This window comes from Phyllobates terribilis, unplaced genomic scaffold (assembly GCF_046119375.1).
Source record: "Phyllobates terribilis strain yellow unplaced genomic scaffold, ASM4611937v1 Scaffold_2__4_contigs__length_985480577, whole genome shotgun sequence".
NCBI lineage: Eukaryota > Metazoa > Chordata > Amphibia > Anura > Dendrobatidae > Phyllobates > Phyllobates terribilis.
Genome location: NW_027362762.1, coordinates 87,753,670 through 87,768,250, shown reverse-complemented (window position 1 = coordinate 87,768,250; position 14,581 = coordinate 87,753,670). Strand labels below are relative to the sequence as shown.

General features: G+C 42.2%; 1 protein-coding gene across 1 annotated transcript in view; it reads left to right on the top strand.

Moving 5' to 3' along the window:
• The window catches only part of GUCY1A2 (guanylate cyclase 1 soluble subunit alpha 2), a 398,286-nt gene that overhangs the window by 352,581 nt on the left and 31,124 nt on the right, over positions 1 to 14,581 (top strand). Inside the window, exon 6 of the mRNA XM_073662188.1 lies at positions 10,120 to 10,263. Within this exon, the coding sequence (XP_073518289.1) occupies positions 10,120 to 10,263 (144 nt within the window). The remainder of the gene's footprint in view (positions 1 to 10,119; positions 10,264 to 14,581) is intronic.

Genomic DNA, 14,581 nt, shown 5'->3' with positions numbered 1-14,581 from the left:
GAATGAGTAATGCAGGAGGTGGAGGATGGCGCATAAATTGAGACAGAAGTACATTTTGCTGCTTAGATAAGTAATAATGTTTGTCATATTATCTAGTACAAATTTATTTCATTTTTGCACACTTTGTTGAAATTCTAGTTGTGTGACAAATGACTGTGTTGTCCTATTAGTATTCCTATATTTTAAAGCTCTAATCATTATTTTAGTCTGTATCAGGGCTGAGCGATTAATCAAATTAATTTGACTAATTCGCCAAGTGTCTTCTCGATTGTGACTTGTAGGATTGCTGCTTCCAACAGATGGCGCTATAGAGTTCAAGTCCTCTTTCTCTTTGAAGAGACAATTTGCATATTAAAATTCTCCACAATTTGGAATTTTTTGCAGAATTGAAAAATCTAATTTAGCTGTGCTTCCAGAGCAGCGCTGTCTTACCATTAGTGGGGCGTGCAGGAAGAAACAAGGAGGCAGCATGAAGAACGTGATGGGCAGCGGTGGGCAGGAAATGTTTGTAGCTGCTACACCTGATCTGAAAGCAGTTAGTTAATCCACTGGGTCCCATAAATACATTGGCAATATGGAGAGACATAAGGGGGTGTCGGGGCTGTGCAGGTCGAAACGGTGCTTTCTCCTGGGACACTCAGTGAACCGCCTAACATCCGGAGCACCTCTCCGTCAGCAGTTCTAAGCACAGGGAGAGCAGATAATTAGTAGCAGTTGAATCTCCCTGCAAATTCTGTCAGTTCAGGCTGATAGGAGATAAAATATATGCTCTGTGTGTCCTATGTCCTGAATTGCATGTGTGCTCCTCTTCTCTGTGGCCTCTGCCAACAGGTAATGAAATGTCCTCATTTCCTGGCCTTTTTGTTTCCCCCTTACCTCCCCTTCTGCATCTAGCTCGTGTATTCATCCCTGTATTGTTTCTCTTGTGCAGAAGAGGAGGAAAAAGTTCACCCTTCCCACTTGCACCTTTCTGTTCTTGATCGGTTCCTCTTTGGCCACTCCATGTCCCCCATAAACTGTAGTAGATATTATTCCTCGCCACTTTTCTGTCTCCCCCACCACCACAACCCCCCACACACTAATCTGACCAGTCTAAAAGTTAAAGGGGTATTCCCATCTCCAAGATCCTATCCCAATATGTAGTAGGTGTAATAATAATAATCTTAGCAAATACCTCCAATTAGAAATGTAGGATAGTTTTGCTGATTGGCTATGTCCATTTCCTCATGTGCAGGCATTGCAGGACCTTAGGCATCCATGGTTACGACCACTAGCAACTAGCTAACTAACTGTCACTATATCAGTGGATGTAACCATGGATACCTAATGTCCTGCAATGCCTGCACATGAGGTAAGCGACATAGCGAATTAGAAAAACTATACTACATTTCTAATTGGAGATATTTGCTAATATTATTATTATTACACCTACTACACATTGGGATAAGATCTTGGAGATGGGAATACCCCTTTAAGGCTCATTCAGCCTTAAGTAATTTTTCTCTTGCGCAAAATTCAGTCCTTTTTTCATCAGAGTTTGGTCACTGTCAGTTTTTACCGTCAGAGTTTGGTCCGAGTTTCATCAAATTTTCTCGGATGAAAAAAAAACTGATGGAGGTTTCTCAAACTTCTATACGTCCATTAAAAACATGGATGCCATCCGAAGGCTGTCCAATTTTTTTTCTTCAAAGACCCATCGACTTGCATTGGCAAGTTTGATCTGACACTTGGATCAATATTGTATGCCCTACAAAAAAGAACGCCACCCTTATAGGAGTTCAAATTTCTAATTTATTAAATAGCTTAAAATACACATTTTATATATCATATTAAAATATACAGCATGGGTATTCAAACTTCAGGGAAGTAGTAACCTTTATAAGTGAGTATTAGGAGATAAATGTTACACACACGCTGCTAGGTTCAGATAGGGCGAGACAGGTTTCATGAATTCGTTGGAATCCTGGGGGAACCGTTACTCAGGGCCACCATAGGCTGCAGCTTCTCTCAGGCACACGATAGATTCAATTGCTGACTGGACACATCTGAGAAGAGTCTTCATAAACAGTTGAACAGTGGAGTTTAATCAAGTACGGCCAGTACCATTTAACTCTTTGAAGCAACAGGCTTCACCACAGTACAGTCTGTTAAAGCAGGCACAGTAATGTCAGTCTCTTCAGTAGCATAATTCAGCATAGATGAGATCTCTTAGCAGCACACTTCTATGCATAACCAACCACAGGCTTTTCCTTCACAAGGACACAATAGTGCACAGCATTCTTTATCCTGCATGGAGATGGAGGGGGGGAGGGTTTGATGAGGGAGATGATCCCTGTGTGAAGATGATTCTTTCCAGTCCTTATTTTTCTGCCCGATAATACTCTGCACTGTTAGTTCAGGGAGATTATCTGACCTGTGTTTTGTTTCTCTCCTGATCTGAATCCTGTTCAGTGACTGTTATGTTCTGCTACCAAAGCTAAGGAAAGAGAGGAGATCTGTCCCTACTATAGGACTCAGCTGAATCCCTACGATGTAACAGGGAACCTGATGCTGCGATCAGACCTGCTAAAGTCCTAATCTAGTCTGTACGGAGACCTATAGATGTGGGGAGGGAATCCCTACAAGTACTAAGGACTGGGAGGAATATGGGACACCTCCTAACAGAAATAGTAGCAGACAGACGAACAAACAAAATAGATAGAACATAGAGGTCCGTAGACCAAGCAAACTAACAGAGCTAGATACAGAGCACAGGCTAGCTAGAAAGTAGATATACAATGAAGTCCAGCAAAGCCAGAAGGGCGGAGCAGGATTAAATAGGCCAACAAGGTCATGTGACCAGCAAAGGAAAAAAAACCTAACAGCAAGGTTCTAACAGTACCCCCCCTTCTAAGAGGATCCTCCGGATCCCCTAGGACCAGGCTTATCAGGAAATCTCCTGTGAAACGCTCTGATAAGTCTGGACGCGGAAACATCATCTGACCTCACCCAAGAGTTATCCTCGGGTCCGAAACCTTTCCAGGCCACAAGATACTGCAAACTACCTCTATACCGTCTAGAGTCAAGGATGCGAGAAATTTCATATTCCCCGTCCTCCACCACCGGAGGAACAGAGGCAGAGGCGTCACCATCCGACACAACAGCTTTTTTTAACAGAGAGACATGAAAGACCGGATTAATTCTCCAGGAGGTAGGAACCTCCAACCTAACAGCAGATTGGTTGACAACCTGAAGCACCTTAAAGGGCCCTACAAACTTGGGACCCAATTTCTTAGAAGGAATCCTCAACCGCAGATTCCTAGAGGACAACCAAACCATGTCACTAACAGCGAACAAAACCTCCTGTCGTTTCCTATCAAAGTAGTCTTTAGATTTTCTGTTGGCCTCCTGAAGATTACCACGCACATCCGTCCAAACTCTTTCCAAATCACCGGAAAAATTCTCCTCCTCAGGCACGGCAGATCCCAACTTGGAGAACGACCCAAATGACGGATGTCTCCCAGAACAACAAAAAAAAGGCGAACAACCAGCAGAAGAAGATGTATGATTGTTCAGAGCAAATTCGGCAAGTGGCAGAAACTCAGACCACCCCTCTTGATTGTCTGCCACAAAACAACGCAAGAACTGCTCAACATCCTGGTTTTTCCTTTCTGTCTGGCCATTAGATTCAGGATGATATCCGGACGAAAACGACAAATGAATTCCCAACCTGTCACAAAAGGCACGCCAAAAACGAGCCACGAACTGAGGACCCCTATCAGAAACAATGTCAGTAGGAACGCCATGAAGTCTGACAATTTCCTTGACAAAGGCCTTAGCGAGAGTTTTAGCGCAGGGCAGTTTGACGAAGGGAACCAAGTGACACATCTTGCTAAAACGGTCCACGACCACCCAGATGACAGTAAAACCCTCAGAGGGGGGAAGGTCAGTTATAAAGTCCATAGCCAAATGTGTCCAAGGAGCACTGGGGACCTCCAAAGGACAAAGTAACCCCGCAGCAGGAGTATGTGAGGACTTAGATCTAGCACATATAGTACATTGGCGCACCCACTTAATGACTTCCTTCTGCCATCCAGGCCACCAAAAACTGCGACCCACCAGTCTCTTGGTCTCAGAGATTCCGGGATGACCTGCCAACCGAGATTCGTGACACTCAACAAACAAATCTCTCCTAAAGGTCCCAGGCACAAACAACCTCCCATGAGGAGTGTTAGATGGGGCATTCTCCTGAGCTTTAAGAATCTCATCTTCCAAAACGGAGTCCAAAGCAGCTATCACAACACCTTCTTGTAAAATGTTTTCCTCTTTCTCAGCACCGACTATGGGAGAAAAACTGCGAGACAAGGCATCCGCCTTAACATTCTTAGTACCAGGGATGTAAGTAACGGAGAAATTAAACCGCGAGAAAAACAGTGCCCACCTAGCCTGACGGGCATTCAGGCGCTTGGCAGCATCAAGATATATCAGATTTTTATGATCCGTAAGAACCTGAACGGGAAATTCCGCACCTTCCAAGAAGTGGCGCCAGTGTTCAAATGCGAGTTTAATAGCCAATAATTCCCGATTACCAATATCGTAATTCAATTCAGTCTCCGAAAATTTTTTTGAAAAAAAGGCACAGGGATGTAATCCATCCCCGTTATCCTGAGACAATACTGCGCCAACCCCCACAGAGGAAGCATCAACCTCAACCAAAAACGGCCTAGTAACATCAGGCTGCATAAGGATGGGAGCAGAGGTGAACCTCTCCTTGAGATACACAAAAGCTTCAATGGCCTCAGAAGACCACTGAACCGCATCAGCACCTTTCCTGGTGAGATCAGTCAGAGGTTTGACAATACTAGAAAATTTTTTTATGAATTTTCTATAGTAATTGGCGAAACCCAAAAACCTCTGTATCGATTTCAAACCAATAGGCCTAGGCCATTCCTGCACAGCCTGAACCTTAACCGGATCCATCTCAAAACCTTTGCTGGAGATAATGTAGCCCAAAAAACTAATTCTCTGTACAGCGAACTCACATTTCTCCAGCTTAGCAAAAAGCGAATTGTCCATTAATAACTGTAATACCTCACGCACGCTCCGCCAATGAGACTCCAGATCTGGCGAATAAATCAAAATGTCATCCAAATACACAACCACATTTTTACCGATCAAAGGTCTAAGGATGTCATTAATCAGATTCTGAAAAAATGCAGGAGCATTAGTAAGACCAAAAGGCATAACCAGATTCTCAAAATGACCCACAGGAGTGTTAAAAGCAGTCTTCCATTCATCACCCTCCTTCATGCGCAACAGATTGTATGCCCCCTTAAGGTCAATTTTAGAGAACCACTTGGCCCCCAATAACTGGTTAAACAGATCAGGAATCAATGGCAGTGGGTAAGGATTGCGTACCGTAATTTTGTTAATCTCACGAAAATCCAGACAAGGACATAAACCGCCGTCCTTTTTTTTTACAAAAAAAAATCCAACCGCCACAGGAGACTTAGAGGGCCTAATGTGACCGGCGGCCAAACTTGTCTGTATGTATTCCTCCAAAGCCTTCCTCTCAGGAATAGTAAGGTTAAATAAACGACTTTTAGGAAGAATCGCTCCAGGGACAAATTCAATAGAACAATCATAGTCTCTATGGGGAGGCAAAACCTGCGATTCTTTCTCAGAAAAAACTCTCCAAAAATCCTGAATAGGAACAGGCAATTCTCCCCTATCCAAAGCTGCAATACGCCCGTTACAACACTTGTCATAACATTTATGGCTCCAGGATTTAATTTCACTGGTAGACCAATCCAGTACAGGATTGTGAAATTTTAACCAGGGCAAACCCAATATTACTGGAGAAGGCAAGTTATTCAACACTACCAAATCCAATTTCTCATGGTGAACACCATTAATAGTGAGAGGAAATTCACTGACCTTGAGAGTAATATTCTTCAAAGGGGAGCCATCCACAGAAACCACAGCAATGGGGGATGATAAAGGTTCAGGTTTTAAATTGAGTTTTTCCACGAATCCCCCATCAATTACATTCAGTGTAGACCCGCAATCAACAAACACCCGAAATTCCATTAATTTTTCCTGAGCAATCGTGGAAGCAGCTAAAAATATACCCTTGGAATTTAAACAGGCAATACGGGCGTGACTGACCATTTTTTTTTCTTTCTTCATACGAAGCTCACAGCCTTTAATCAAATGACCAGATTTTCCGCAATAGAAACACAAGCCTTCCGAAAAACTACGGTCTTTTTCTTGAGAGCGAGGTGCCACCGATCCAATCTCCATCGGTTCACCACTGTTAGTACACACATTATCATAACCAGAAACTGACATAGCAGAGGATTTGCTCTCATTAACCCTAGCACGCAGTCTTCTATCCACCCGTATAGCTAATTGCATAGCCTGTTGCAAATCCTCAGGTGTAGGATAAGCAATTAGCAGGTCTTTAACCCTTTCACTGAGCCCAGCAAGAAATAGACTTTTCAGAGCAGAATCGTTCCACCCTGTTTGAGTGGACCAACGACGAAAATGAGTACAATATTTTTCCACATTACCTGATCCTTGTTTTAAACGTCTCAACTCAGTCTCAGCTGATGCCACACGGTCAGGATCATCATATAATAATCCTAAAGCAGAAAAAAAACTATCCACTGATCTGAAGCATGTATCACTAGGTTGCAAAGAAAAGGCCCACTCCTGAGGCTCTTCGCGCAAAAGTGACATTATGAACCCTACGCGCTGGGATTCATCCCCAGAGGACTTGGGTCTCAAACGAAAATACAATAAGCAAGCATTTTTAAATGAAAAAAATTCTCGATGTTCACCAAAAAATAAATCCGGCAAACATACCTTAGGCTCCAAGAAATATGCTCCAGGACAGTTACTCACGTGCTGACGGAGCTCGGCCACTTCCAGAGAGAGTCCCTGCAGGTGTTTAGCCAAATCCTGAACCGACACCATGATGGAACAAAAAAAAAAAAAAAAAAAATCTTTCCTTATAGAATTTGCAGGCTGGACTTACTGTTATGTTCTGCTACCAAAGCTAAGGAAAGAGAGGAGATCTGTCCCTACTATAGGACTCAGCTGAATCCCTACGATGTAACAGGGAACCTGATCCTGCGATCAGACCTGCTAAAGTCCTAATCTAGTCTGTACGGAGACCTATAGATGTGGGGAGGGAATCCCTACAAGTACTAAGGACTGGGAGGAATATGGGACACCTCCTAACAGAAATAGTAGCAGACAGACGAACAAACAAAATAGATAGAACATAGAGGTCCGTAGACCAAGCAAACTAACAGAGCTAGATACAGAGCACAGGCTAGCTAGAAAGTAGATATACAATGAAGTCCAGCAAAGCCAGAAGGGCGGAGCAGGATTAAATAGGCCAACAAGGTCATGTGACCAGCAAAGGAAAAAAAACCTAACAGCAAGGTTCTAACAGTGACCTTCTGTCAGAAGCCAGATAACACATTACCTTTATCTTTGGCTTCAGCCAGACTAATAAACAAAAATTCCCCCAAAATCCCCCTGGGGCTCTGCTAAAATACTCCCTGTCTCCTGTGACTGTGTTAACCCCTCTAGTTGCTGGATGCTTCTGGAGCACAACACTTCCTGTCTCCTGTGCTTGTGTTACCTCTAATAGTTGCTGAATGCTTTTAAAGTAACAGCACTACTTCTGCATGTCACATAAAGGTATAGTAATAGTGATGGCAATATACTCAAGGATTGATATATATTCAAAAATTAATAAGCCATACGTATGGATATTCCACAAATGTACTCAAATTGAGAGAGAATTCACATAAATAAAAGTGCAAAAAGAGCAGAATATTCTCATACTGAGTAGTGCAAAAATAAATAGTTGGAAGTATGAATTTATTTCTAATTTGCTTTTGCTTTTGTAACATCTATTTGCATGGTTTATTTATTGCTTGTACTCTATAGGTATTCATTTTAAATATATGATTATCACCATTATTATTATCATCATCATAGCGAATCTGAAGAACTATACTACATTTCCAATTGGAGGTATTTGCTAATATAATTATTATTATAATAATATAATATAATTATTATTACACCTATATATTGGGATAAGATCTTGGAGATGGGAATACCCCTTTAAGAGAAATGTGTAAAGGTATAATTCATAGAGAAGGGTCTCTTAATAGGATATGTTGTGGAAAATTCCCACCGTAAACCTGTAGAAAGACGCAGGGAGCTCCGCCCCAAGTCATGCTGATTTTGTTTTGGATTTGTTGGACGTGTTTCGTTACGGAAACAAGACAAACAAATATAATGTAAAAAATATATATTATTACCTTTTGTCGCCATTACATGTGATGACACGTTATAGCTGAAGGCCCGGAGTCAGATGTTGGCTGGAGTCTAAGGAAGTTTTATTTAAAACATATCTGGATTAAGTTAGCAAAAAAAAAAATTGGGATTAAAATCAAAAATGGTCTATACAGTGTTGTGAAAAAATGTTTGCCCCTTTCCTGATTTCTTATTCTTTTGCATGTTTGTCACACTTAAATGTTTCAGATCACAAACCAAATTTAAATATTAGACAAAGATAGCACAAGTAAACACAAAATGCAGTTTTTAAATGAAGGTCTTTAAAAGAAATCCGAACCTACAGGGCCCGGTGTGAAAAAGTGATTGCTCCCTAAACCCAATAACTGGTTGGGCCACTCTTAGCTGCAACAACTGCAATCAAGCATTTGCGATAACTGACAATGAGTATTTTACAACGCTCTGAAGGAATTTTATCCCACTCAACTTTGCAAAATTGTTGTAATTCTGCCATATTGGAGGGTTTCCGAGCATGGACCGCCTTTTTAAGGTCATGCCACAGCATCTCAGTCGTATTAAGGTCAAGACTTTGACTAGGCCACTCCAAAGTCTTAATTTTGTTTTTCTTAAGTCATTCAGTGGTGGACTTGCTGGTGTGTTTTGGATCATTGTCCTGCTGCATAACCCAAGTGCGCTTCAACTTGAGGTCACGAACAGATGGCCAACATTCTCCTTCAGGATTTTTTGGTAGACTGCAGAATTCATGGCTCCATTTACCACAGAAAGACTTCCAGGTCCTGAAGCAGCAAAACAGCCCCAGACCATCGCACTGCCACCACCATATTTTACTGTTGGTATGATATTCCTTTTCTTAAATACTGTATTACTTCTACGTCAGATGTAATAGGAAATACACCTTCCAAAAAGTTCAACTTCTGTCTTGTCAGTACACAGAGTATTCTCCCAAAAGTCTTGGCGATCATCAAAATATTTTCTGGCAAAACTGAGACTAGCCTTTATGTTCTTCTTGCTCAGCAGTGGTTTTCATCTTGGAACTCTGTCATTCATGCTTTTTTGCCCAGTCTCTTTCTTTTGGTGGCAGTTGTTTGAATCTTGTTGTGGGGTCTTTTGTAACCTCTTGGATGAGTCTTTGCTTCGCTGTTTGGGGTAATTTTGGTTGGCTGACCCTCCTGGGAATATTCACCACTGTTCTATGTTTTCACCATTTGTGGATAATGGCTCTCACTGTGGTTTGCTGGCGTCCTAAAGCTTTAGAAATGGCTTTATAACCTTTTCCAGACTGATAGATCTTAATTACTTTGTTTCTAATTTGTTCCTGAATTTCTCTTTGGATCTATTTTCAGCATGATATCTAGCTTTTGAGGATCTTTTGGTCTACTTCACTTTGTCAGGCTGGTCCTAATTAAGTGATTTTTTGATTGAGAACAGGCTTGGCAGTAATCAGCCCTGTGTGTCTCTAGGGAAATTTAACTCAGCTTTCCAAAGATGTGATAAACCACAGGTTTATGTTTTAAGGGGGAGGGGGGACAATCACTTTTTCACACAGGGCTCTGTAGGTTTGGATTTCTTTTTCCTTTATTAATAAAGACCTTCATTTAAAAACTGTATTTTGTGTTTACTTGTGTTATCTTTGTCTAACACTTTTTCACACCACTGCATAATTAAGAACGAAAATTGAGATTTTATTTTTTTGCAAAATTGCCCAACCCTAGACTGTATTATGCACTGAAATGTCTGATATAGAAGAACTTAAAATGACTTTTATTATTCTGATCAAATATATTTTTCTGTCTGAAACAGGTGGAAACCATTGGAGATGCATATTGTGTGGCAGCTGGACTTCACAGGAAGAGCAAAAGTCATGCCAAGGCGATAGCATTAATGGCTTTAAAGATGATGGAGCTCTCGGAAGAAGTTCTCACTCCTGATGGGAAGCCCATTAAGGTATATCAATATTCAGTACTGAGTTTAGTTAAATCTGGGTTTACCACTATATCAGACTCTAACTGGCTCATAAGCATAAACTTTTAGCCACAGGAGAGAGTAGTTATAAGCCCATGTTCACACATTCAGTATTTGCTCAGTATTTTACATCTGTATTTGTAAGCCAAAATCAGGAGTGAAACAATCAGAGGAAAAGTATAATAGAAACACGCACCACTTCTGCATTTTTCTTCCTCTCCTGGTTTTGGCTAACAAATACTGAGGTAAAATACTGACCAAATAGTGAATGTGTGAATGTGGCCTAAAGAGAAGACATGTTGGAGGACGCAACACGTCAGACTGGCTGCCTATTGATTTTAATGAGAACCATGTAATGCCTAATTTGCCCTGTGGTGGTGCTGCTGAGGAATTGAAAACTTAATGTCTGGTTTCCTAGAGGTTGGTGACGAGGCTTCACAGTAATGGGTTATCATGTGATTAGCTTTTCGCCTGGCTATCCTTCTAACAGAAATGCACTGTATTTTCCAAAATAGATAACCCTTTAAAGGGTTAGTTTCTAAATCACAAATTATGCTGATTACTGGGACTTTCAGCAATCTCAAGATTGGGTCTCTAGAACCCTGATAATAGGGTTCTGCAGCCCTTTCTTGAATGTGGCAAAGGTGCTCATGCTCAGTTCATTTCATTGTCAACAGATCTGCTGGAAATAACAAAGTGCTGTTCTTGGCTTTCTCCTGCAGTCTCAAAGAGTATAAATAGAGCAGAGACCGATCAGATACACCTCTGCTGCATTCAAGACTATGCTCTGCAGAGCTTCATTCTGGAGGTTCAATTATCAGGATTGCTGAAAGTCTCAGCAGTTGGACCTTTAGAGATCAGCAATTGTAATTTTGGGGATAACCCTTAAGGGTACATGCCCACGATCAAGAATAGCAGCGTTTTAGATGCAGCTCACCTGTGCTGCATCCAAAATGCTGCATTCTACGGTACAAGCACAGTGGATGGGATTTAGTGAAATCCCATGCCCACTGTGCTTGTTTTTGGTGCTGTTTTTGGTGCTGAGTCTCCGCTGAAGATTTTGACCGATTGAATGTCAGTACATGCGGTGGATCCACATGTACTGACAAAACAAGTGCAGCATTAGAACGCAGCGCATTGGATGCAGCGAAAGTACGCTGCGCCCAAAGCGCTGCTGGTTCCTGATCATGGGGACATAGCCTTAAAGTTCCCAACATTTAGGTGAGATTGCTTCTTCTTTCCTCATTGAACAAAATTTGCTCTTCTACCATTCCTTCTGCATTTATGGGTCTCAAGTCAAGGAACAAGGTTTAGGGGATTATCTACTACAGATACTCCTTTTTGGTGGAAGGGTCACTTAATTATAAGCAAATTTTATACTACCTTCCTTCTTTGACTCCCACTGATCGGAGCACTGCCCCAGGAACAATAAAGCATTACATGATATCTCTTTATTAAAATTAACCTTTCACTTGTTTGTTTTTTGTTATTTAAACTGAGTACCTCCTCCAATTGCTGCTCTTCCAATGATTTTCTAACAGTTTTTCTTTGTCTTCTGTGCACCATCCTTCCAAAGTTATGCCTCCTATAATAAAGATGCTAATTTTCCCTTTAGCAATCTTGGTGTATACCACTGAACTTCTTTAAGGGATGTTTGCTTTTTACTCCTCTATTATTCTGGCTAATCAAAACGTGACAGTGTCATACAGGAGTAAAAGCAAACACCCACGGAGGTCCTAGCTGCAGCCTGGCTCAGTGTTCTCCTTAGATGACATCTGCCCACAGAGAACTTCTGTGATATATGCTCACTTGGTTAAAGGGAAAATTAGCATTTTTATTACTGAAGGTGTATAATTGTGGTACGAAGGTAGTTCAGAAAAACAATGAAAAAAACTGTTCCAGAATCACTAGAGCAATACCAACTGGAAGAGGTACTCTGTTTAAATTAAAAAATCCAATGAAAAGTTCACTTTAAAAAGGCAGTTTATGAAATGCCTGGACAAGCAGGATCCACTACAGAGTGACTATCAGTAGCCCCCAATTGATATAGGGACTGAATGAAGAATTTAGACAAACTCATTCACATTTCAGGAATTTTTTTAATGGAGTTGAAGTAGAGTTTTTCCAACTTGTTTCCAATGAGCAGCACTTGCAATGTGTCTTATGTTACAAAATATTCCCAAAAAGCAAATGAAAGGGGCTGCAACTTGCTGTAAGGGTTTCTTTGCTGATGTCTACATGAAGGAATCTTGTTGAAGTGGAGAAGTTGTCTGGATGAGAGATATATTTTAGTTAGTAAACAACCGTCATCCCCGCAGATATCCGGGAACGTTCTGCCAGCGGCAGTATAAATCGTAACATTCGCTCTTTCTCATTACAGAGAGCGCTTGTCAGAGAGCGTGTACAGCCCGTATGCCAGCTTGTTTCTCATGGGCAGCGTGCTGATGCAGTGATTAGTTCTGTAGACTCGGAGCGCAGGAATGAGTAGGATACAACTTCACATCATAGTCAAAGAATTCATTTCTTCTCGATGAGCTTTCATGGGTTTCTGTACACACAGCGTGAGCATGCAGGCAAGTAAATCATTGCCTGTCCGCTTGGCCTTTGTATCTCCAGTAGTCAAACAGAAGTGAAAAGAGTAGGGCACCATATAAATAAATATGTTCTCTTTAGATCACTGCGGGAACATGGCAGCACTGTAGGGAGGAAAAGTTATACAAAAAAACTCCTGGTCACCTTGGTAAAACACAGAACCCCCTTCTCGTGTTATTAACTATTATGTGTTTTACCAACTTATAATGGCGTCCTTGTGTTCTGTTTAAGATACTTTTATTTAGCCCTAACAGGGTTGGCAACTTTATTGTACAGATATGTTGGGGAGATGATATGTTGCACTTAATAATACATAAATATTATAGGTACTCCTGCTTCCTCACAGACTACTCTCAAAATAGTTGCTGATGGAGGAACATGTGATCAAAATTGTCCATAAGCCTATATATATATAGGCTGAAGGCAGCAAAACCACGAAGGAAAACCTATGGAAACAAGTAGTGAAGAAATGTGTAACGTAGGATGCTGAGTGGCAAGAGGGACAGTGCCATTAGTTGCTTGGAGTTGAGGAGAGAGCAGTGCTATATGATGGCGGAGTGAGAACTCATGATGGCGAGAGGACACCTTGCACTCGACGTGCAGTCCGATGAGAGGATAGGACGCGTTCGGTTGCAGCAACTATTTGAGCTAGTGGAAGAGGATAAAAGGCAGGGTGACCTGGCGGAGATGGCCACTGGGCCTTTTACCAGAAGACCAGAGACATGGTTAGAGTCGGAGGCCGGACCCCTTACTCAAGCTTGGTTTGCAGCCCGCGGAAGAGCCAAGCGACTGGAAGCCTTAAAGGCCTAGATGCCAGTGAGTTTTTGACCACCCCCCAAAGCAGCCCCCACCCCTGAGAGGGCACCCCATCTAACCAAGGTGAGGTTGATAGCGGACGTGATCCACAGCAAGAAGAGGAGGGAGGAATGGGTGCAAGCTCAGTTAGATGGTCTAGAGGGTGAAGATGTTGCTAGGCATATGATGGGGGGAATTGTCCTGTTCTTCAGCTGGGAGAGAGGATATGGCTTCCTGGAGGAGGAGTGCACCAAACATATGGTGTATGTGAACTCTCGTTTGGTCCACGGAGTCCCTTACCCTCTCACTCTCATTCCCAGAACTTGCAGCCTGGAGAATGGGTGCAGTTCTTTAAAGAAGATGGCCCACAGGGGTGGTTCATGGTGGTTGTCTCCCGAGTGTGGATGGTGCAGGAGAGTGAAGAACAGTAAGCATCCGCACAGCCCCCAATTGAGGTGCCCTTCCCAACAACCCTTATTCCCTCATGCCGGGGGGCTCTTATGGAGGATGAAGCCAGGGAGACAACCTCAAGTCTCCACAGTTCTTCTGAGGATTTAGGGACCACAGGTGACATGCCCACAAGACTGCCAGTTGCAGTGGCCAACCCAGCTTCTGTCTACTTGGTTCAGGGCACTCATTCAGCAGTATATGTACAGGAGGCCAGGTCAAGAAGAAAAACCTGGATCTGAGTGAGGTCGGAGGAAGACCAGTGAAGTGAAAAGACAAAAGGAGTCAGAAGCTGGGCGAATCTACGTTGTGCACGTTGCACCACCGATGACCAGAACAGTTCAAAGTTCCTGAAGAGCTACTGTTCAGCGGGTCTATTACCCACGTGCCTGGGACTTCCACACACTGATAGATATGGATGGCTGAACTTGTTGTTCCCCCCAGTTTTGTTGTGCTTATTGTGTTC